A 26,022-nucleotide genomic window follows, 5' to 3' on the forward strand; every position below is an offset into this window, starting at 1 on the left:
TGTGCTGCTAAGGAACTGGACTCAATTTCACATTTCTGTTTTCACCCCACTACAAAGCATTGTTGATCACACACTTCATAAGAAAACAAAGGAAATTCATAAAAAAGAAGCATGCATGTGTCCTCTTAAAATGATGTTAATTTATGAAGCATAAGGCTTATATATGATCTGCTACAGAGTATTAACCCTTTCAGAGGAGAGACTTTTGAAACAGCAAATGCCAGTTATACTCAGTTTTTCAAAAGTTTATGGAAATGCATACAAAGGGGAAAGCAAGACTAAGGACCCCCTTGCTGTCCAGTTTAACACTGCTAAAATGCACTTAGGCGTTGGAATTTTAACCAGTAGCTGAGATTGTTCCCTCCAGTTTTACATTCTCTACAGCACTAAGCCACAGGTTTCTGCCATTTTCCCCACTCTGTAAGCTTGGATGGAGGAACAGGAACATTTATAAAATATATTTGAAAAGTTTTGCAACCTTCACCTTACTAGAAGGAGTGTGGACCTGACCCACACTTTACTGAAAAGCAATGATGTGTCCTTTCAACGAATGCTAGATGGAAGTATGGGAGCTGTGTCTGGGGCTCCCATATTTCTATCTGTAAAATCTCAGGCAGAGCTAAAAGGTACAACATACCTTGCAGGGCAACCATAGTCTGCCTTATGCACCTTTGCTGGAYGCATAGATTGAGAGGATAGAGTACACACAGTGGGCTTTTATCCTGGACTTGAAGGGACCCAGCTCAAGGGGTAGAGGTGCTCTGAATGGCCACCCAGGCAATATTTGGGTGGGTGGTACTTCTAGGCACAATATCAGTGCTGTTACAGGAGTCAATCCACGCATATCAGTTAGCACAGGCCTGAAAACAAATTCTGAAAGTACTGAAACCAAATTATCTCATACTGATACTGTGCATTCTTGGGTTCACTTCCCACAGGCCACTGGTTTGCAAACTATTTGTCACTGGCCACTGTGGCATCAAAGTATTTTGAAACTTAGACTGTGCAAGATGGGGGAAAAGCTGCAACCACATGCTCAGCCGGGGAATCTGCCTTCTAGGAGGATGCCCTCGAATGCAGCATTGCATTTAAGCAGCGCGCTCCCCCGACACAGCAGGGAGAATGGCCTCACGCACCAGCCTGTGCCCAGCTCTTGCGGGCGGATGCAGCAGAGTGGTGGACTGCAGGCCAAGCAACCGGTTACCCATGAGGAGCAGGAAGCTGGAGTCAGTTTTTGCAACTCAGAAACGTGCGCTCTTGACAGATCACGAGACTTTCGATCTCCCAGGAAAGCCTTTGCTAATTCGTATACAGAAGCAAAGACTCAGGGGATCTTTCAGGTATAAAAAAAAAAATAGCACAAGTAATACTTGGCACATTAGAGGTCATCATGAAAGCTAAATCAAAAACCAGAATCTCATTAAGCCTCTACACTTTCAGTCAAGGCTGAATTCAGGAACAGAGAGACAGAGACAGAGTTTAGAAATGAAAACAAGAATGTTTTAGTTACCTTTTCTGCAAGCCAGCCTAGATGCCTAATCTCTCGACTTCCAGCAATCCCTGTTTTACCCAGCTGGTCTCTGACCTCTGCAATCACCCTGGGGATGAGATCATTGACACTGGAGTGGATGGCACTGAACCAGGCCTGGGCTGTAGCCGAATCCTTACTCCTTAGAATCACGGTGTGCTTGGCATCAGGTGAATGAACTTCAATAAGTCTAGAAAAATGGGGGGGGAAAAACATTATGTTCACTCTAGAAACTCAAATACTGTTAGGTGGCTAAATTTGTTACCTAGCTTACTGTTAGAGTTAAAAAGCATGATACTAGTATGAAGACCTACCACTAAACTTACCTTTACAGTGGCTGAATTTAGTGGGATCCACCTGGTTATGCCTGTACTGATGCTACCATGAAGTACTGATCCTTACAAAAGGGATTTGCCCATGTCGATCCAACCCCGCATCTAGTATGTCAACAGGAATTCCAAATAGAAAGGCAAAAGTAATTAATCTATTACTTAAAAAGATACACCGCTGTTTTTCCATGAGGCTATCTCTTCCCGCTCAGCAGTTCCTCAGGCTTTGAACTCTGACACAACAACCACCAAGGAACAGTGACTGTGGACAAGCTGGGGATAAGCAGCTGCCTTCTTCAGCTGTACATCAAGGCACCACCAGAGTTTCTCAATGCACTTATTTTATATATGCAGAGCTAAATGAAAAAGCCCTAATCCTAAATAGAGAAGTTTTCTTGGGACTCCACTGTGGGTTCAGTGACACCACTAAATATGAACCAGAAACCCAACTTAATTGGCCTTCTCCATGAGTTACAAATATCCTGAATGCTCCATTTAGATCCTGATAGCAGTGTCAGCAAGAATGTGCCAACCACAACCACATGATTGCTGCTGGCAGGCATCTTTCATGGTTTTCTTAATTCATGCGGAGATAGATGTTTTCCCCAAAAAACATGCTTACTAGACCATCCCGTGGGTTTTCACTCCACAACTGTGGTTTCAAAGGCACAGATGAACACAGTTTTCAGGAAAAATAATCCTGTATGTAGTGGTTATGGGAATTGTGCCAACACCTTTGCTAACAACAACAACAACAACAACAACAACAACAACAACAAAAAACCCTTTTAGAGAGAGTTGCAGCTATTTCAGCTCTGTTTTTAGTGAACTATTAGTTAGTGGGGCTCCGTGTGCTCTTCTATAGCTTTGTGGGCCACTTTCATTTGAACTTATAAACTAGCACAATAAGTAATAGTCTGGTTTATCTTTACATAGTGACTGCAAAACCAAGCCCTGGTCATTGCCTATCACTCAGSTCCGTATCACATCAGTGCTTTTTCATTATACATGTCCTGTGACTTCCCCTCAACACTACCCACACAAATTCAACGTGAGATTTGAGACCAGCCATGTACTTGTGTATTACTGCATGATCCCTGGGACACATAATGCCTCTTTTCTCTAACAGAGAAGTAATTAGCACAGTGGAATTTGTTGGTGTTGAGGTTCAGGACAATACTGCAATACGAAATTTGTTATATAATCACAAAATCCTGCAAGTTGGAGCTTAATTAACAATTAACAATTTTAAATTAATTGATTAAAACAGGCAGAATCCAGAAGAGAACCCAGCTCTATCTGCGCCGTTCTCTAGYGCTAACAGAATCAGGACTGTTGGTCTTTTGTTTGTCCGTTTTGGGAAGGGGCTGTCTACACGTAGACACTGCTCTAAAAATAGAAAAGGTCAGGATTTTCCAAACTAAGCAACTGAACAGTCCAGGGTCCTAAATCACTGTTTAGATAGTTTTAAAAGTGGGTTGATTTTTCAGAAAGTGCTGAGCTAACACAATAGCTCATGTTTCCTCAGTAACACTACTGGAACTCAGCACCTTYGGAAAATAAAGTCCTGTATTTAGCTATTCCAGTAGGTACAGAGAATTCAGCTTTAGGTACTGAAGAAACAATTCCTGGTCACRCTATGCAGATCTGATGATTAAGAAAATTATGTTTGTAGATATGCACTTTCCTCACCATATTCTTACTTTTTTTAACCGCAAGAAAACGCTGTCTCTGGAGCAGTTACGATTCAGCTATTTGTGACCGATGAGCATGAAGATCATACATAGCTCCCACACCCTTTTTCTGCCTTTGATCAGAAACTCCTGCTCTCTCAGTGCCACACGAACTTGATCTTGTACCCAGAAAACAATGGAAGCAAACTGGACTTGGATTTTAAAAGTACCTTGTGGTAATTAGTGAAATGTTACTTCCTACTTAAATAACACTTTTTGTCATGAGATCTCAAAGCATTTTACAAAGGGGGTTCAGTCACAGCATCCCCATTTCACCACTGGAAAAGCACCCAAAGAGGGGATGAGATTTGTGCATAATCCAGAGGAGGCTGGGAACAAGCCAGGAATACCACTCACTACTTTCTGCACTCTGTCACCCATTTTAATACTTCTTTTAAAGGGAAAAATTATCTGGACAGCAGGCAGTATTGTGCCATTTTTCAAAAAGGTTAACGCACAGTATGGATTTGGTGAAACAACGATCCATACAGAGCTTGTGATTTCTGTACAAGAGCTCCCACCTCCAAAGTCACTGCATATCGTGCTGTAAACAAAGCGCTGAACAAGTATTATAAAGACACAGAAAAAAACTGCTTCTTTTTCAGTTACAAAGGAAYGGCAGCGAGCTCGTGTCATTTCTTTTTAAGTCAGATTTGCAGCAAGTTTTGGTTTAAAAATAAACTATCTGGGGCTGACAGTCCTTCCAAATGGCAACTTGCTTCCCTACAAGCTGGAATTAGCACTGGAGTAACACTTCAGTTCTATTTAAAGCAAGCGGATAAACATACCAAAAAGTATTTTGCTAGCTGGGCCCTCATCTGTATGTATTTCCCTTGGTGATGGCTATTTCAGTATGCCTGCAGTAGTTCTGGCCCCTAAAATAATGAGCCTTTAGACAACTTAGACAGTAACTTTTTTTTTTTTTAGGTGACTCAAAACTATGGAGTGCTGTTTCAGTTTGACACCATGTAACATATTCCAACATATATGCATTCTACTGTGATATCAGTGTATATATTCTACTATATATATGCACACACACAGAGTGCCTTGTTTGCAAAAATATTCTTAAAATACCATCTGTCAGCGGCTGCTAATGGAGTTATCTGGGGACTGGTTGTCAGTCATCGAAGTTTGATGGTGATACACCACCAACTGCAGAGAGACTACCTCGTTCCCTTAGCTGAATGACAGGAAGGTTGGGCACTATATGCTACATTTTTCAAAAGGGAATTCAAAACAAGAGTAACTGCTGCACTGGCAGCACTGAAACTGAGCCCTGCTAGCCACAGCGCTGGTCCAGCCTAAGAAAGACGTCTGCAAGTCTCAGGCCTGTGCAAGCTGCTAAGCAGGTTACCCTCTTTATTCATACAGTAAGAACCCAAGCCTAAATCCTTAACCACCTAAGCTTTGCTATTGACCTCTATGAGATCTGGGCATTAAACTATCTACAAGAACCCAGCTTTACAGGTTTCTGCTAAAGATCTAGGACTGCCATCTTTGCAGTCATTTGAGACAGAGATCCTGATGGAAACTTCCCAGATACCCATGGGCTCCTACTGCAATCAGATGCTGAAAGCGCTACATCCCTACAAACTCTTCCATCTTCTGCCTTTCAGTGTATGTTGCTTTGATTCACCAGTCCTTTTGGATACTGCTTTTAGTTTAACAGCCAACTGATGGCCTTTCCATATTTTCTGAAAAGCAAAAAAATACCAGTGACCTGAGTAAACTCCAGCACTGAAGTACTTCAGTGTTTCCAGCAGTTCCGCCATTGTAGCTTTGATTTGTTCCCTGGCTAAACTGACCACTGCTTACTGTATTATGTTTATCTGCAGTTCAGTGATAAAGTTCCCTTAATTCCCTACTGAACTGAAATATTTAGGGCAATGCCACAGCTGTGTTTATTCTCACACTCCACCACAGTTATGTAAATACTGCATATGGAACTGTTTCTGATAAAGCCCATACCAACCCAAAGGAATTATATGTTAGCTCTAGATGGCTGCCAAGATGCGCGGCATCTCTCCAGCTTGGCAATGCATATGAATGATATCACATTTTCTCAGAGATCATTTGGCAAACCTTATAATAAAGGAGTAATTTTCTCTCTCCTTCTCAAAGAGTTCCACTGAGCCAGGGAATATTTCCCAGCCTCCCGTTTTCCACTTGCAGAACACGGGGTTGACGCAAAATCTGAATTCTCCCAATGCCGTAACCTTGCAAATAAGAGACCAAAACTCGCTGCCTAGCTGGATCCAGGCCCTTTATTTCACAGAGGATCGCAAGTAGTTGAAAGCAAATGTTTGACAGACCATATTCATTCCACATTTGATAAGGCCTCCTTGTGTAGGAGGGTTCATTATCTAAGAAATACCTTTTATCAAATCTCTTGAAAGCACTTCTCCCACCAGCTTTGGCTTAGGACCAAATTAGGCACTGATTTACACTTTGTGCCTTTTCCTGGGTCAGATTATGTATTCAGTGACTGATTAAAGTGTGGAGTAAATCCCTTGAAGTTAATGATAAGCTGGAGCCAGAGTTATTCAAGAGCATCCCACTATATTGATTTTGCACCAGCGTAGCCAGGAACACAAATCCTAACACTGACTTTGCAAACTTAAAAGGGGCTCAAAGGCCAAACTTCTCAGACCATTTCCTCCGTCAGTTGTCTTGAGAAATGCACATGAAACAGTGGGAAGTAAGTTTGTCCACTTCTGAGGGTAGAAATATTGGAAGCTTTCCAGTACAAGTTTGGCCCTGGGGATTTGGAGTAATACATTCGGAGGTGATATTTAAATAGTTCTAGTTGTTTATAAAATAATAATAATAAAAATGCTAAGGTTCTTGTTTAATTCTACATGCAGCATCAGGGGATAAGCCAGGAATAAAGTATGTTAAAATTAACAAATGGAAAATTCAGGTTTAGCTTCCAAAGAAAATGTTCCATAAAGAGACGAATAGGTTGTGCTGGTTTCCCAGCACACACTGAGGAAGTATCTTCACTTGATGCACCTCAAAGCAGGTGAAAACAATTTTACAAAGCAAGCGCTATTTGGTTATCAAGTGGAAGTTTTCTATGGGAAAGTCTCTCGCTCCCTGTGCTGTCACAAGGGTACCAGCTGTATTAAAAATTACTTGCTGACTTTCAACTTACAGCAGTTACAATGACGTAGCTACTTGTTCCTTGGGAGTTGGACTACACTTACGTCCAAACAGAGGGTGCATATATCACTAACGAGCTGTCACAGATGATTTCATCTCTATTTGCTGCCAGCTGGGCCTTAATAAAAAGGATATCAGTGGAGTGGCACAGCATGCAAGTAAGGAAAGGACTTGGTTCTGCGCTGGAATTGTTCACATTAATGTGTGCTCATACCGACCAATCTGCACAACACATCACGAGCCACCTTTCTCTACCCAGAACAATATATTTAATATTTTTTAAATGTCTACGGACATTAAGAAGCAGAACTTGTTCCACACATTGCCCAAAAAGCCTTTTATCTTCCTTCTCATTCTTTTCTTTCATGTTCTGGTTGTAATAGTGCTGAATTTTGATGCTGCAGAAATACACAGTCCAACCCTTTTCACTGTGGCTAACTGGATTCTGCACCCAAACAATGGCAAAAGTGCTGTTTCAAGGAGCAGTGAGGTCAAGTACTTGGAAAAAAAAACAGGAATGATTTCAGAGACACAGTGGGCACTGCCGAAAACTTCTTTAAGACTAGGAGCTGTTGTGATTGGTGTGGTAAAAACACTGACCACAGCTCCCTGAAGCAAATCTCTGTCAGCGAAAGGGATGCATTAGGGCTAGGGGAAAAAAATTGTTTCAGCCACAAAAGCTGCACCATTAGGAAAGCCGCAGCCAACTTCGAAGCACAATGCTTCTGCAATTAGTGCTCAATCTGTGCTAAGTAAAGAGCAAGTGACTGTAGATAGTATATAGTGGTAAGGACTGCTTCAGACTGGGAAAGTCCAGGGAAGAGGGTAGACAACCTCATGCTGCTGCATATAAATAAACTTTCATGGACTTAGAGAAGAATTAATGTCTTCTGAGAAAGAACAACAGTGTCACAGTTGCTGGGAGGCAGCAGCATAATAGGACCCAGGAAAAAGAAGGACACAAGATCCATGAGCGTGGATGAAAATGAGTAAGGAAAGGAGACATAAGATTTGGGCTGCTGAAAGATCAGCTCCGGCTTGCTGATGAACTGCCATGGGAGAAGGTCTTGCTGTAGGGGACAAACAGCAGGTCCACCTCAACCGAGCAGCATGTGTCTGAACATTGCATTGCTTTATATGCCTTTTTGTTTTATGTGATCAAGAAATCCAAGGGGTCATTGATTAGCGGCCCAGTGAAGCAAAACAGAAGCCAGACTGTTCAACAAACCACAAATTCCATATAGATAAGTTATTGGCCTCTGAGCCCCATGGAGAGGGCAATACCTGGGATTCAGCATCCCAGAGGCTGAGTCTCAGAGATGCTGCTGACCTCTCCTGCGACTGTGGGCATATGTCACCCCACTGCACTTTCACTATTGGCAGCACCGAGTTAGCGACATTCATCTTCTCATTTAACAGACTCAGAGATCAATGGAAAAGCTCCGTGTAAGTGATGAGAGGAAATAACAACTTCAGTGTAACTCTCTCTCATTCCTACTATAGGAAAAGAGGACTTTCCATCAGCAGAAATGTGTGTGAAAGCAGGAGGGCTGTTAAGTGGCAATAGGGCATTAAAAATAGCTATGTTTACACATACAGTGTAAGCACTAAAACACAGTCTCGCTACCTACTGGCATTTAGCTGGGGGACCTAAATTAGGCAGTTTATCACTGTAGGCTCCCAGTGTGGTCAGAAGGAATATACATGGCCRCTGCATGCCAGGCAGCCCCCTAGCACTAAACTGACCACAGGGGATGTCTCCTCCTCCTCACTGACCACAGAAGGAGTCCAGAATAAGTAGCTAAGCTAGGAGAGATGAATCCAGGCTTCAGGACCTCCTCCCCACATTTATCGTCTCTTGTTCACGTGGATGTTCATGGATGTGACAGGTCATGTATTATGATACAGCATTTATGCAGTGCCACAAGACTGCAATGATTTGCTGAGAGACTAAAATTCCCGGACTCTAGTTTGCCGGTGTCATTTACACAAGGACGGCAGGGAGGGCAGCAAGGCAGGAGAATCACAGGAAACTGGAAGCCTTGCATTTCAACTCTCTGTAGTTGGCAGATCTCCTAGGTGTTAAAATTGCTCTCCAACAGTATTTAGGGGCAGCCTGGATGTCAGCACTTAGCTATATACACCGTATGTACAGACAAACATAAAACACAACTGTTTTCCCTTCTCTGTCCCTCCCTGCAGTAGTCATACTGCTCTGTTTTTTCTCTTGGTCTGTGATGTATCTCTTTGAGCATCTTTCTTTCCTCATCTCAGCAGTGTTTTAATTTTCTCTGTTTTATGAAAACACTCACTCAATGAAGTGGGTTGTAGTATTCACTCTCTTGGTTCATCACTTTGCCTTGCTAGTTAGTTTACTTCTCCATCACCATTTCTTAGTCTGTTCTCCTCCCTTCCCCCATGCATATCTCAAGACAGCTTCTTATTATTCCCCCTCTCCAGATCCATTCCCAGTTACTTTATTCTTACTTCCATTCCTCATAGCTTGTTATCCAAAGTTTTTCACAGAAAAGAAAAACTTTGGTAAAAAGTCTGTTCATCAAAAATCCAGCTGAAAGTGAAGCCAGGCTCAGTTACAGACATCTCTGTACCACACACATCCTAACTTGCCACTCACTTGCCACGACACATTTTATTCCTGTCTGTCAAGCCACATTCAGTCTTTTTCACACATACACACACACACACAGAGCTTTATTTACACTCACACATTTGCATGCCTGCAGACACATGCAAGAACACCCATTTTTTTTCACTCATGCAGGCAAGTGCTCTTTGCCCATTCCCATGCCATTAGTGCTGGAGATGGGAATGATACCAGGAGCTCATCCATCCAACAGAGAAGGACTGGGAGGGGAGAAAGTCCCATGTCATTACACACAGGGAAGAACATGGCGTGTTTTTCAAGAGAAAACATGTCTAATCCCAGACCCTACAGTTTCACCACGATCTGCACAGACTGAAGGTCAGTCATGACATGTTCTGACCATCCACTTCTCCACTGATGTCTCAAGCATGCAGGAGGACAACTCCAGTGTTTTCTGCTCCACCCCTAATTCCTTGACACATACCCCCAGCAATTCACATCTCACGCAGTAGCCCAGAGACTACTACAGATCCTTAGGACATTAGAAGGCTATTTGCAAAATGATTTAACAAAATAAAATTGAACACACTTTGCAAGAATTCAACCCAAAACTGGAGTAAATAAAAGTAGATGAACATTCAAAGTTTCAAAGTTCCAAGAAGGCCGAGAAGAAACTGAGGCTAAGATCCCAGTTCATAAGACCTAGAGCAAAAAACTACAACCGATTTGGCTGGTACAGAGTTTCACAAATGATGGGAAATATCTGTTCATAATAATGAAAAACAGAATAAAAGAATTAGTCTTTCTGTCTAGAGGCTTCAGAGTTTGAGCTCCTACAGGGTGGGAAAATCGCCCCTTTGCAAGACAGATGATTACAATCTGCAAAATGCACTGGAAATCACAGACCTGTCCGAAGAGCAGATGATGCAATACAGGACTGTCAGACACCCCAGCCTGAACCAATTATTAACTGTTACTGGTTAATAATTTGCCCCCAAATTCTGTTAAAAGAGGAGAAATACAATCTTACATGCCTCTTGTCTAATGTCCCTAGCCCTGAATGCATTGACCCTAGCTACCCAGGAGAGACCCACCAGCCATGCCGCTCTTAAAGAGGACGTGTTCACAAGTTTCTCAGGCCTTCCAGAAAGGAGATCCTGCGGGACAGCCTAGCTCTTCGGTGTCACCAAACACCGCTCCAAATGGCTCTGCATTTGGTGGCTCTGGAGTGGCCAGAGCGTGACTAGGACTGGAGCTCAAGGTCCCACACTTACGACACCTATAGGAATTGAATGGGATGCTGTAAGTGCCTTTTTAGCTAGATCACCTAGCTTCTCTCAGCTTGAAAATAGAGACAGGTGGGTAGCTTTCTACTATCTCCTACTTGTTCCCTCACAGTAGATAGCAGGTTTTTCAGGCCAGATTGGGGGTTACAGGATTACAAACAAATAAGAACACAATAAGAAACATCCAACTTTACATGAAAGGAGGATTTGGATCCATAAAAGTAAAATAGTTGAAGGTAAGATTAAAAATCCATGTTCACCCTGATATTAAATTCACTACCCATTGTGGGCAAGGATGTAAAGGGCTTCACAGCAGTAGATTATCCTTATATAACAGACTGTGCACCCTGCAACAGTCCAGCACAACAGGGTGATTTAAGGATGGGAGGGATAGTCGACCAGAATTTCACCCTGATTATTGTCATTTTTGTTCTTCTCTGCATTTGAATTGGACCCTTTTAAGTTGCTTTACTTTAATGTTGGATTGTTGATTTCTTCCGTAGTTTAACATTAATCTAAACAGATAATAAGCACAGCCCACCAGGAAAAAAACAATAACAAAAAATCTTGATATAAATCAGGACCTTGACTCTAGCAGGCTCAATGACTTCTTCAAAGGACTTATTGATATTCAAATAGCAAAACATGTCTGTACCAATAATGATAATTAAGTGCTATAGCTCTTTCATCCAAGGATCTAAAGTTGTGACTCACAACAACACCATGAAGTAGGAAAATATATTTTCTCCATTTCACAGAGTTTGTCTAGAGCCAGAGAGCAGCTCAGTACCAACATGAGGCGCTAGACCAAAATCCCTTGGGGTTTTTGGATTTTTTATGCTGGCACTGTCATTGTAATGTATTCATCCTTTATTGTATCTCTACCATTGCTCTCTCCCCCAGGCATTTATACTTCCCAGCTCTTTCTTTTCTTCACCCACATCACATGGTAATAGCAATAGAAAAAGAATCAAACATGGAACAAAGTTTTCTAAACCAGCGTCCAATTCTGCTAAATACGTACTATCCATGAAGAAGGGGAATTTTCTCCCTCCTCAGCAAGCACAGCAGAACCGCTGCTATCCACCCAGGGCTGAAACAGCTCCAGGCAAGCCGCAACGGTGTCAGCACTGTAACACAAATGCTCCATCGCCTCTTTAATCCTGGATCAGGGGCTCGGTCTGGGCACAGCACCTCACTCCATTTGTACTTCTATTAGCAACCAGCAAACTGTGCGTTGTTGGCTGTCCCTCGCTGAGCACAGCGTTATCAAACTGTTCACCTCTCAATTAAGGGAGGAGAGACACAAAGCAAAGTAAGACAAATGGGAACAAGAGCAGCCATAACTCGCACACTGTAACATGGTCATTCGTCACGGCACCACCTTGCCCTCCAGGAGTCCAACACAAGGTACGTGAGCCAGTGCATCAGCTCCCTTATAAGCAGGAAAAAAGCCTGAGCTGCAAAGATGCACACCTAAATCACATTGCTCTTCRACGAGAATCCAGCCTTTGTTTTGCATAGCGATGGCTGCACTGGCGTGGCAACTTCAAAGCACGGTCACGGTTATGAAGCAGGAAACAGGCAGGGTGGAGCCCACCCGAATGTTAACCAACAAGATGTCCAGACAGTCCTGCACTGTCTAATACTTGTCTCCGTGCTTCCTCCCTGCCCCACTTGGCTGCCCTTAAACTGTATGTGTGTGATCCTGAAGAGCTGCAGAAGCTAAAAACCCTCCATCTTTTAATTCCTTCTTGTAATCCTTCTAAAGAAAAATAGTTGTGCTTTAGAGCAATAGTGAAATTGAGAGTCCTGGAAGAAGGGCGGGTCCCCAACTACATGCACTCATCTGTTGTAGATTCTGTTAAAAAGGCATGGAATTTCTGTTCATATTCAAGCTATCATATATAAAAACAATGAATTAGCTTCACAGCTAAAAATGCATTAGAAAAACATTCAGAAAGTCCATTTTTGGACTGTTCTGTTCTATAGCAGTGCCACAGCTCCCTGCCTTCCACTTAAGGATGCTTGTATTTTTATCTCACCTTCACACACTTCTGATGACTTCTTGTGTTTGGAACTTGCATTCATGACTCAAGTTTTTTGGTGCAGACTGGTTTTTACTATGTCATATTAAAGCTGGTTGAAACTAAGTTTTAATTTTAAAGGAAGTTTCAACATTTGTTTTCATTCCCTATTGTGACAAGAGTAAATACATCCAAATTCACTAGAATTTGTTTTACATTTAAGATTTTGAAATTTCATTTCAGAATCACACAGGGATTTTTTTTCATGTTTATATAACTTCCCCACTCATATCATGCCAATTATAATGCAAAATGCAAGTTCTCACTGACTCTAAATGCTATTGTGCACTACTGATACGTTATTAAATAATGTACAAAAAGTTTTCAGAAAGACTGTGTGCAAAAGGAATCATTTGGGTCAAGTGACATTTTTGCAATAAGTCTTGCAAATACTTTTTTCACTGAATCAGTGTTTCATGTAAAAACTTAAAAAACTTGTTTTAATCAAAGCAATCAACCAGCTACAGTCTGTAGCTGCCTTCAAAGTAACCAGGTCGCAACGTGCCTCATGTCTCCCAGTAATCCTGGAAGGTGAGTGCCTAGGGGCGGCTCAGTGGCGCAGTGCTCAGGACGAACGCATTCCAGGGAATTTGGGGAATCCAATTCCCGCACTATTTTTAAAACATACTTGCTGAATTTTATCTTCTGACTATTATTCTCAATTCAACCCTTAAACAGAAAATACATAAGAAAACTTCCTTGTCTACTATTCCAAGCATCTACAGTGTAATTCTGTTAGACCCCACAAACTTCCTGGACTTGCTGCCATTGCGTGTAGCTGCAGCCAGTATTGTGAAATTGTCCTTAGCTCAGTCTTCCTAGCTTAAAAATCAAAGCAATCTTTCCCTATCAAAGGGCCAAATCCTGCAACGGGTATGACAAGGAATACCTTAATCCCTAAGGCTGAGCCCCTGCTGAAGCTCCCCTTAAGGATCGCACTGCTTTGAACTCCTGCGACCGGGAAAGTGATCTGTGCACACTAAAGGTTGGCAGGATCATGCCCAAACTTCCTGGGTTTAACTGAATGACCTGCAAGCAGGATTTTAGGGTGAATTCAAAAGAAGAAGGAAAAAACCTTCAGTCAGTGCAGCATGGCCTCACCTCCTACAGTGAATATCATGCCTCGTATACTGAGAACAGCAGTACTTTTATAGCAGATCCCAAGACTCGAAAAGTACAAACAGAACAAATTTCACCTTACGGACCAATTTTCTTCTTCTTTTTCCTGTTCCTTAAAATCATCAGCAGAAACTGATGAAAAGCTTGTTGTGCCGCAATAACATTTACTGCTTGTTTGTATTAATCACAGTGAGCCTTCCCCCGTGTCCCTTCACCGAGGGGGGAACCCTCCCTTGTGAGGCCGACATTAACCTTTAACACTGCCACGCGGAAGGACACTTGTCAATGAAAATGAAGGCAAACAACACATGTAAGTGGTAATTACTTTAACCTCGTTTATTCCAGCCTAAAATATAACAATGGCTCCTGTGTCCAGACAAGCCTGACACAGACAGATGCTACTAAAATGCTCTGCATCTTTTCTCCTGTTGCCGTGTTTGTACTATTAAAAAATATTTTCCTACACCCTCAGACTTGGCATTGGTTTGTATTACACGGGATTTTCTCTTTGGTGTCTTAAAGCTTTTTAAATTTATACTTGTGCCACAGTTCCCTGTGCAACAATCCTCTATCTGCTTAAGAGTGAACATGCAGGCATGTTAAATGGAGGAGACATCTGAGAAGCGCTGGCTCTAAAAGCACCCAACTTCACTCCCACTCTGAAATAACATGTTCTCCGGACTGTTTGAGGATAGACACAGACCTATGACTACCTTAACTCAGTCCAGTCTTTAAGGAGAGGCAGAAATCCGACGGAGGGCTACCACCTCTAGTAAGAAAACCAGGGGTGTGACTTCCTCCTTGCCTGTTATACCCACATTTCACGCAAGTTTTCTAAGAACTAGAGATGATTCAGTTTCAAAAAGCAGGCATTTCCTTCAGGGTCCTTTAGCATAGTTACTTTCTCATGCTCAAAGTCAAACCAGTGCCACCTGGTCCCCTAATGCTGCTGTGACATGATCTCAGCCTGTAATCTGTGCTGGAAAAACTCTCGCACTGTGAAACTCATGCTTTCCATGTCCATGCTTGGTCTCAGCCATCTTTGAAAATTCATTCAGATATAGATAAGAAGCCCTTTTATGGCCAGCATAAGCTTGGGCAGTCTGCCAGCGGTGCTCCTCTCAAACACTCCGGCAAAGYAACCCCATCAGTAGTAAGATCTATGTGTGTCAGGTCACTGGGTTATAAAACAGGAGTGTCATAAGCATGTAAGGACACGGTTTGGGCTCTGCTGTGAACAAGGATCCAGTTATTTCTGTGGACTCATATCACCATCCTGGGATACATTTCAGTGGGGGAGGGTCACTGCATTGTAATACCATTTCCAATGGGAACTATCAGTTCCAGTATTCAGAACTGTTGAACAACAATAAATCAGTAAAGACGCGAATCCACAGGATGCTACTATTACACTGCAGCTAGCATGAGGGAGAAGTACTGCATGCTTGGATGGAAAAATCCACCTCAGACTGTATATTACATTGTGTTGGGCTACAGTAAAAGTCACAAGTCATTCTTTCCACAGGAAATGACAGCAACACCAAATGAAAACCATGATAATAAGCAATACGACCCTCCCACACATTACTTCCTAGTAGCACCTAAGAAGGTTCACATTTGTAGAACACTTCAGAAACTTAGCTCCATCACAGAAGTGCCATGTGCAGTGAGAGCTTGTCCCTCTACATCCGTCTTACCCTTCAAATGCATTTCAGGACTAGGAAAGGGACAGAAGATGAGAACTATACAGCCAAAAACGAAGGAAAAAATTCTAGAAGACTAAAGCTAACAGGCATAAAATATTGTTATGTTCTGGTGATTCAAACCAGGCAACTTGCATGGTGGTTTTTTTAGAAACAGTCCATGGCAGAGAGAACCACAAGCTGTAAGGCTAGCAGTACAGCTGTCAAACCCCAACATTTTAGATTACACATACATGTGCAGAAAAAGTGGTCCATATCAATTAACATCTTGAGCTAAACTTGCAAGGACATTTAAAAAAGAAACTGCTAGTACTAATTACTGTTTTACAACTGCACTTTCATAGTGGCCAGCTATCACTGCCTATAGTACTGACTACTTGATGAGTTGAAGACTGGAAGGAAAGTAAAGCAATACTAAACAAAAAAAAATTGGTGGCAGTGCAGGGAAAAAAAATTTGAGAAGAAGGTAAGACAAATACAGGAAGAAAATTACACAGCTACTGATAAAGTTTCTGAACTGCAGTACAAGAGAATACAGGGGAATCCATCCTCCAAAATCCCCTTCTGCTCGCCCCCTTCTCGTTATTCTTCTCTGCAAATGAAAACGTAACTTTTAGTCGTGCCTATATGTAAGTGTTGAGAATCAAAGCCATTCCAAACAGCTTCTTGATAAGCCAGTGCACTGGAGAAGAACAAAAAGGCCATTATTCGGATGGAAGAATCAGCGTGTACTTCTAACCTGACTGGTCCCTTTTTTGCCGGCAGCTGTTAGAGCAGGGATCAGTGAGTGTGCTGGTGTGTTGCAGCTGTTCCACGTATGTTATAAATAAGGGCTAGTAAGCTCATCCTATATTTAGCACTAGGAAAAAAAGACAGGAAGACACGGAAATTCCCCATTCACATCTTACAAGTGGAACTTCTCTCACATTTTTGACTTTAATACCCAGAACTGAATGGACAAAACAGGCCATTCTTAAAACACGACTACTAATAATAATAAAAAAAAAGAAATTGAAATTTAATGGGATTAGATTAAGTCAGCCTGGAAGATGTAATCAATTATGTGTACAGTTTTGTTCTTCAAAATTAGCCATTTGATCAGGGTGAAAACAAACCCTATGAATCTATTTCTAATAAAAATGCTGGATAACTGCACTAAAGAAATTTTCTAGCACTACCCAAAACTGACAAGTCTGTATTTCCCCAGATACCTCCACGGAGTGCTGTGAAATGACTGTAAAACACCTTGAGATCTCAGGTGGAAGTTGTGTGAGAAAAGCTGAAGAGCCTGACCATTAACTCAAGTGGATGGAGCCAAACCCCAGATTCACATGGGTCACCAGGGACAGAGTCTGGGCCTTGGCTCGCAGCGGATAGGGTGGCACACGTGGCCCGGCTCGGAGACCCGTGCTTTCGCCACCCATACTGACAGCTGGCTAGTGGCACACCAGCTCCAACTGGGAATTCACATGTCCCTGCCGGGGAGCTGGGCGCTAAACCCAGCGCCTGGCAGCTCAGCTGCAAGCACGTGTCCTTGCTAGCTCCTTGCTGGACTGCTCGTCAGTCAATCGGCTGCTCATCAATCCCAGCGCTGAAAAGACCAACAGCGATCCAGTGCAAAGGCAAAACCCCAGTCCCCGGCAAAAAAGCCCCTGCTCACCTGTTCTCGGGGTCTGACAGTGTCATGTTGCGTGTCACGTAGCACATCTTGAGTGGGATTGTTTTTTTGTCTCTGTGGATGGAGAGAGAGAGCTGTGACAGTGGGTCAGAAGATGCACAGCCCAGCCGAGGAGATTCGGGGGGAGGCGTCTCCCATCCAATTTCTGAAACAGGGGACCCTTTCTTCACGTAGGGTGTTGCTTCTCTCATATATTTCACTATGAAAAAAAAAAAGCAACAAATAAGCAGATATTCAATAGTTACATCCAGTGTGAGTTCTTCGAATTGGTACCAACCGTTAGCACGCTTTATTATTTTTATTTGTCTAGCATCACAACATTGGAGGCTGTGCAAATACGTAAGACCTAAATCTAGAAAGATTCCAGCCTATCTCAATACGGTGCAATGAGCAAAACGGGAGAAAAGAGCAGAACAGGAGAAATAAGAACCTACGAGCTACAGGGGTGTAAGGCCAGGAGAGGCATCTGCCCTCAACTCAACAGGCCTTATCCAGTAATTCCTATATACAAGTTGAGGGTTGGATGAGGTATAGGAAGCCTTTTTAGGAGGACATTCAATCAAGTGACAGTGAATCTATTTTTCCCCTGTCTAAAATGTTCCAGCGACCCCCCCAGCGCTGAGAAATCACGTCTCGCTTTGTTCGCACTTGCCAGTGTCCTGCCACCCATCTCTACAGGTGTTTCTGCTTGCTGGAAGCCGTTCTTCTAGCTGATCTGCTTGTCCATACCATGTGGAGTAAACAAAGATCGAGTCGCCTATTAACCTTCTCTTGGGTAAATAAAACTGAGGTCAAGTCATTCATGGCACTAGAGGTATCAGATTAGATCTGTTCTGAGCTCCTTACAACACTGTTTTTTTCTGTACAGAAAGGAAAAGCGAATATAGTGTTTCCAAATGATCTTACTTGTACTGCATACCGAAAGCAATGCAATGCCACTCTTCTGCTCCTACGTCATATTCCCCTCTTTAGCAGGCAAATACTGCAGTGGCTTTTTTTGGTTTTGAACTCTTCTGGCAGTTCATGGCCAGTTTTGCTCCAAGCCCTTCTCAGCATTGCTTCACTCCTGGATAGCACAGATCTTTTCCTAACGGTGACCTAGACAGTCCTTGGCGCTTGCTATCCTGTTTTCAGACTATATTCAAATCAGGCCGCTTGATCCAACATTTGGCTCCCGTTTGCATGCTCCGCCTCGGCCTTTCACTATAGTCAGCCTCGCGCTAATTTTCATGTGCTACGCTAATTTTACCAGCCACAGTTTCATCCTCCTGCAGGAAGCTAACTAAGAGCTCAATCAAGAAAAGATCTCACGTTTCAGCGTACCGGTTAAACGTACACATCTAATTTACCCAGGCGTATTATGGCACTGGGCAGCGGCAGGTCCCGCCGGGCGGCTAACTCGCTCCTGTCAGCCGATCAGGCTCGCGACTCGAGCAGCCGCGAGGTGAACTGAAAGGGCGGTAGCGCCGGGAACTTATTTGGGGGAGTTATTAAAACACGGTGAGAGACAATTTCAAGCAAATAGTGCAGATCATCATGTCAGTTCTGTTGAAGAGCCTGGGAATAATTTAATAACAAAAAGATGGATAAATTACGAAAGGGCAGAGTGGTGAAGGAGGTTAAATCAGGGAAAGCAGACAGATTTTTTTGAAAAAAAAGCAATGGAAGCATTCAGGGGAATAAAGAACGAGAATAGTGCTTCTGTCTAAAGACAAGGTTGGTGATTTCAGCACTATTTTCAATGTACTTCAGATCAGCTTTACTAAGAGAGATACCCGTGCAAAACGAAAGATCCCAGGCTCTGGGAGCGTCTACTACCATCTTTCTTCTAAACCATCTTGCTTTTGCTCTCCCCTCTTTTTTTTAATCTGCTAGCTTCAGTTATAAAGCTATAAAGACTTCTCTGTTCACCTATTTACCAGAATATTCTTCTCTGAGAAGGATCATTTGTAATTTACCAGAAATATCGTCCTACTCATCATGATGTTCTGCTTGGACTTCTTGGTCCCATACTATCCTAGGTAATTAAAATTCATTCCGTTATTGCTCAGAGAACTGCTGTCATGAGATTCTTATGGGTTTCCAGAGACTAGGAAGACAAGAGGCTTTACAAGTGATTTTATGGTCTTTTTGCAGATATCTACCCAGCTTCCGTTATCCTAAAGTCTTCGGCACCTAAGTCTCGAAAACAGTGCTCATCTCTGGACACCCCATAAATTATCTGATTTTCAGAGGTAATGAATTTGGGGGCTTTTGAATGAACGAGGTTTTTGCCAGTGTCCTGTGGATTTGGTTTTAACAGCAGGCATCTCACTTTGGTTGTACTTTCACAGCCTTTGAGAAACACAGAGACTGAACAGATACAGATGTGGTGAATCTCTTGTTGCTTCTGCTGAACTCATATGATTTTGTCATTAACTTAAACGGGAGGACGGCCAAGGTTGTAAAAATCCGGCTCGACAACAAGCAGAATTTTTTTTCTCTTAAAATTAGAGATTATCAATTAACCAGTTGCAGAAGTAATCCGATGGGCTTTTGAACTCTGTTACAGTGACATGCCAGCAAATGTGATGATAAATCAAGGTCCAATCCTGTAGCTACTTCATATGTGCAGTTCTCATCCTCCTTCAGCTGCAGCTCTATGCACTAGACCTGAGCATCTTTTAATTAAGAAAAAGAGAGAGTGGAGAGGGGAGGAAGGAAGCTGAAGTAAAAAATTTGGCTCTAAACCTAAGCACTAAGTGGGAACACATAATGTGAGTTTAATTCCCAAGGCATGGGGATAGAAGAAAAGAGCCTTCCCCTCCACATGCCAAGAAGCCAAGTTTCCAAGCAATGCACCGGCGAATTCATGACAGGCAGCTGCACTATTTTAGTGAAAAGAGGAYGCGTTACCAGGAGAAGAGAGCAAAAACACAACCCTCTTTCCACAAACCGAGTCCCAAACTCAGCAAAGGCCAAGAAAATTACCTTGAGGAAAAAAGTCCTATGAAAACTCATGCCAACACCTGAACTCCCAGACATCTATTTTCTACTAACTTCCCATGGGGAATGGATACTCAGACCCAGAGACTTATAAAGATCCACTAAGGTATGGGTAAAATACGCTGCTGAATGCCATCCTTGCTACAAAATTCTACAGGAGAATTAAAAAATAAAATGAGTTTGTTCTCTGTCTGAAAGGAATAGGATTTTGGTAGATCTCTGCTTTCCACTAAATACTAGCATAGCTGCCTAGATTTGTCACTGAGTTCTGTTTGGTTTTACAAAACAGATTTTAAGGTTCTGGCATAGTCAAATGTGTTTCATTTTTTAATAGCCCCCAAATGAACACACGTAAATGTACAAATGTAATGTGTAGATGGAACAGGTGGCAGAACTTGACCCAATTATATAATTCTTTTTGTATTATTTAAATTTCAGAGCCACTTTTTTCCATTTGGCCCAGTCAATGGTTGCAATTATATGACCACAATTAAAGCCTAGTTTATGCATTTAGCTGAAATAAGGTACACACTGTTCCACGATGATTCACGAGTTTTATCAGCAATGATTTCCTCTTTACCTCTGGATGCTGGATGCAAATACTGCCGAACACTGTGCTTTATACCAATGCACCATGAACCCTACTACACACAGCAATTTATGGTGACCCCCCTCACGTCTACATCCCACAGTCGGTCCATATCCCACTTCTTAGTCCTTCCAGTTAAAAAAAACAAGCTGATGCCACTACGAATTATAGGCATATTGCTATTCTGCATGGCACTATCCAAGAATCTTGAATGCAACAATGTTAACTGAAATTATACAATTCAATTCCATCATCARGTTATAATACCAGAAAAAATATAACACACACTATTGGACATTAAAGTAGCAATGTTGATAATATTCTGTTTTCAGACCATTACACTCAGTACATAGAGTTACCTTATGGATACAGTAATACAAAGGCAGGCGGTGACTGAAAAAGAAAGCAGCTATAGAGAGCACTGTTTTTACATACTTTTTAATTGCCAATGAACCTACCTAATAGATTAAAGTCCAAAACTATTTAATAAAAAGAAATAAGGCATGCCATTGTATAATAACTCTGAATTATGTAAAAATACTCTTTCCTAGTCTTTAGGCATGTATACATATGCCTACAGAATAAATATATTTTTATATATAGGTATATGTGTGTGTATATATATGTGTATATATATATATATGTTTATACATATACATAAAATTATTAAATTCTCAAAGACCACCGGGAAATATTCCAAGAACACAGAATTCAACTTGCACAGACTGAGAAAATTTTCAAATGGTTTCATTATTATAACTCAATTTACTGATAGACTGCAATTTCAGTCAAGAGTTGCCTAAACTCATGCATTYGATGCCATAGCTCAGCTCCAGAGATCCTTATATTCAGTACTAATTAATGATCCATGACCTTTTGGYGCACCGCAAATTAGAAACTGCAGTTGAGCAATTAAAATTCCAATCTCTGGAGCTCCCTTCCCCACAACAGCCAGAAAAACGGAAGTGGCAGTCAAATGAATTAATTCACTGATACACATTGAAATACTTCACATTTATTTTTTGATCTGCAAGACAGGCAGTGTAGCTTCCAAAAAAGTACATCATTTATACGCAGTTCTGCCAAGTCCCAGCTCTCCACAATTAATCCTTTGTTACTGTTCACAGATGACTTTTTTTAAAAAAAAAAAAAAAGAAGAAAAAGAAGCAGGCTTTTAATGAGAGAAATACTATAGACCAACTTGGTGCGGTTCTCGGCCAGACACAGTTGTGAAGAATCTGGGTCTCTTCTGACACATTCAAACTGTTTCCTAGGAGGGGAAAAAAAGACCGCTGAAGCCAAGCCAGGACTCTAAAGTAAAGCTCTTTCATTGCTCTAGGAATGAGGACAGGAAATGTAGGTTTACGATATGAAAGTGAAAGGAAGAACATGCCCTAATCTGCTCAAAGAAAGACCATCAAGGACTTTGACTTTGCAGGGGAAAAGCAGAGTCCTTATGCATTCGTTCTCTCCTAAATAAGCAAGCAGAGAGGACTCCCAAAGGCGACTACAAGAGAAAACATCACCTAGAAGCCTGCTAGGACTATATTCCAAGGATGTGCTAGCGTTAATGATACCTACACCCAAAGAAGCAGAGGAGAGGAACTAGGCTAGCCCTCCATCACACCTAAAACTTAACCCTGCATTTAGGGATCAGCCTTTGGAGTCACTCAGGTCCGGGGAACTGAAGGTGATCAGATGATGTGTCTTTATCGGCTTATTCAGTAAGAGGGGACTGTTTGAGTCTTCTGTGCTGAAGCGAGCACACCCGAGAGTCTGCAAGTTTATCGCAGGCGGCAGGGCATATAAAAGATTTTCTTAAAAATGTTTCCATGCTGGTGCTGCTCTTGATTAGTTGAAACATTGTTCAGTGCCTAACGTGTCAGAAGCACGTGAGGCCCATGCTCCAGGTAGACATCTTCCAGCAGGAAAAGGAGAAGACAAATGAGAACAAGCATCTCTGAAGTTGAGGGTAACACTGCTACAAGTCCAAGTTAACAAGTCAGAGCCATTTAACAGCTGATGAAGTGATACTGTAAAAAGAAAAAAAAAAAGGACAGCAGCAAACCCTAGCATTATTCACTGTATGTGGGTATGTGGGCTTCTGGAGGACAGATGAGCCAAGCAAGTCACCCATTTAACACAGTTATGTCATTTTGCTCAATGAAACATTAAAATACAGAACTTGCAATGCAGCAGTTTCAGTAAGGCACAAAACCAAAACGTCCCAGAGCTAGTTATATCTGAAAGGAAAAGCCTTGCCAAAAATGTACAAACTGTGCCAAACTATGCCAGTGTCAACGCAGGGTGTCTTACACTCTTGTCAATGAACGCGACTCAGAGCTGGAGAAAGCTCTGCTGCACTGGGATTGCTTCAGTATCACGACAGCAGAGTATCACGACATCAGCATTCGCCTCGTGGAGTTCACGTGAGAGATCAAACTTTCACTAAACTCATGCAACTGCCCTCACAATGGTGAAGACATAAAATGCGATGAGAATCCATCCAGCTACCAGTGTCATCATCAAAACTGAGACGGAGGAGAGCAAATACTTGAGGAAAAGAGTTTATGAATCAGATCATCTGTGAAGTTATTTTGTATGAACCTTTCAGCAGCTTTAATGTGGGCATAAACAGAAAAGCAGAGACAATAATACTGTTTGTGAGTGTTTCTATGCAATTTTCTATAGAAACATCTGTTACTGTGTTCAGACAAGTAACATCTAGTAACATCTCTGCTTTCCCCCAGTGCTGAAAGGGACTTGACGCTGTAAACCTCTTGATCTGCCAGGAGCATGAGATCCTCACCACAGGGACATGATACAAATTAGTTAAAAGAAACACCTTGTGAGAATACAAATCCCATCTACGCTTTGCTCATTTCTAGCACTGTAGTGAGACAAGGATGAATTTACTATTTTCTGCTGTTTTAAAACAAATTCAGCTGAACTCAGCATATATTGCTTGCTCCCTTAAAGAGACAGGCTTGAATCTCAATTGTRATGGGCTGTTTTTAAAATCTTTTAAAAATATTTTCAATGTATACATTTATTATACTTTTTATTTAGAAGACATAAATTAGCGCTTTTTAAGAGAAACTTCAGAAAGATCCTGGAGACAAACACACCTTTAGGCAAAGTTCGTCTGAATGGAAGGCAAATGGTGCCAAAAAGACTACTAGAAAGCAAGCAGGCTTCAGGTTCGAGCCTTCAGTGGGCTACAAGCAGGCAGGGTGAAAAAGATCAGCAATTGCTTTGTAAAAGCAATTATGAAGAAATTATGAAAAAAATTATGAAGAATCTTTCACCATGTTCCTTTTAACAGCTGCTCTTACAAAAGCTGGGGCAATGTTAAGGAGTAGTGGTAAGCATCATCATACTGCTACACTCAAAAAATGAAGATAGTTCCTATTCAAAGCACCTTGCTATCAGCAATTTTGCATGAGTGAGAGAACCTCTTTGCCAGTGAAGGGAGAACTCTTGCAGTCGTGACAGCAGACCAAGGGATCTGCATGTCCAGGCCCCAACAAATTACTTACTACACAAGCTAGTTGAGGTTAAGTTTGTCTGTTACAAACAGAAAGCCCAAGTGCCATCCTTATTTCCTCTGAAAAGTAACAGCATTAAAAGATAAGCAGAATGCGCGCCTCCTCTCTCTTTGCATCGGCACAGAGGAAAAACAAGCAAACAGTTTGGGCTGGGTGATGCCAAGGCACCTGGGAAGGGGGGGAAATGGGCGGCTGTCAGGAAGCCAAGTCTCTGAAACCTCCTGGTTTGAGTAACCGGAAGAGGGAAGAGTGACCAGTCACACCACGTCACCCACAGCAGGTCCCAAGGAGTCCCATAACTCGCCACCAAAGAGATCCGAGAAACGGAGAAGCTACAGGAGCAGCCCCAGAGGCAAGTCTTCACTGGAGCCAAGGGCAGCCCCTTCGGATGCCTTCTTCTCACCCAGTACACCAGGGACATCTCTTTCTCTGATTTCCCAGCAGTTGTGGAGCTGCAGGTTACATTGCCCGGCCACCCCTTGCCTCTGCTGTAACACTGAAAGTAGAGTCTTCAGAGAGCTATTTTTCCTGTTTTCTTTTCTGAGGCTTTGCCTATGATGTGAGTTGATTCAGCCACTGATTCCCTAAGCCTGATGTTCTCCTTTAGTAAACAATTCTTTGACTCTTTCTGAGTTTCCCAGAGTGCAAATATTTCTAGGGAATGAAATATTAAATGTTTTCTTTTTTTATGCAGCACATTAATTTTGTCGACCGCAAAACCTAGGAAAAATAAATCCATTTTCATTCCTCACCAAGCCACAGTTATTTATATAATCCATATACAGCAAGTGTGAGCAAATCATACAACCTACTCCCCCACAGTCTTTATCAGATGGCCTGAAAACTTCTTTTAAAATTGGCATCATCCCCCCGTGTCTCTCCGCTTTGATGTGAAGTTTGTCCCTGCTAATGCTTCCCCTGAGCTCCTGTGAGTTATGGTATCCAGTTCTAAGCACAAAGTCCGTCTCTGAGGCTAACAGCATACATGTTGAAGGAAAATAAGGTTTCACAAATAAGGTTTCAATGCTGGGGGGGGGGGGCAGGGGGAATTTTCGTAATGTTTGTATTCAAAATAGCCTAATGGAAACTAAACAAATCCAAAATTGTGTCGTACAGAATCGCAAAGAGTCCCAAAGCTGGATGACTGATTTGATTCAGAGCTCTAAATACCAAACTCTTTCTACCACTTGAGCTGATACAGTGATCTAAAGCAGTCACCGGTTGCCAGTTATCTGGTATAGAAAATTTCAGACTGGCAAAATCATAATAAACGGAAGACAAACTCTTTACAGTTACGGTTGCTCAATATTTTCCATTATAACTTTCACTACTCATACCACCTACACTGACTGTGTTACAGTTTCACTCCTGCTCCTTCAAGAGACTRTATTTATTTTAAATTTTAAAGTTTCTTTTTCAATACATTGGATCCATTCAGTTCTGTTTTATGATATGGCACTAACAATAAATGTATGAATTCTAGTGGCCAGGGCCCATAAGTTACTCATCTGCCTTTTCAGTACGTTATGTTATTTCCCCAAAATAAATATATAGCTATCTATTTTTTCATAATCTGAAAAAGTAATTTTCCCTTGTAAATATTCCATAAACCCCACAGGTTTGATGTTTGGTCAAAAAGGAGATGCTTACGGCTTGCTACAGAAGGA

At 42.0% G+C, this 26,022-nt stretch overlaps 1 protein-coding gene across 1 annotated transcript in view; it reads right to left on the reverse strand.

Moving 5' to 3' along the window:
* SNTB1 (syntrophin beta 1) overlaps window positions 1-26,022 on the reverse strand; it is a 118,649-nt gene that overhangs the window by 40,635 nt on the left and 51,992 nt on the right. Inside the window, exons 2-3 of the mRNA XM_026055680.1 lie at window positions 17,216-17,432; window positions 1,511-1,718 (exon numbers count right to left, since the gene is read on the reverse strand). Of these exons, the coding sequence (XP_025911465.1) occupies window positions 1,511-1,718; window positions 17,216-17,432 (425 nt within the window). The remainder of the gene's footprint in view (window positions 1-1,510; window positions 1,719-17,215; window positions 17,433-26,022) is intronic.

Source organism: Apteryx rowi, unplaced genomic scaffold (genome assembly GCF_003343035.1).
Source record: "Apteryx rowi isolate R43461 unplaced genomic scaffold, aptRow1 scaffold_125, whole genome shotgun sequence".
Classification (NCBI taxonomy): domain Eukaryota; kingdom Metazoa; phylum Chordata; class Aves; order Apterygiformes; family Apterygidae; genus Apteryx; species Apteryx rowi.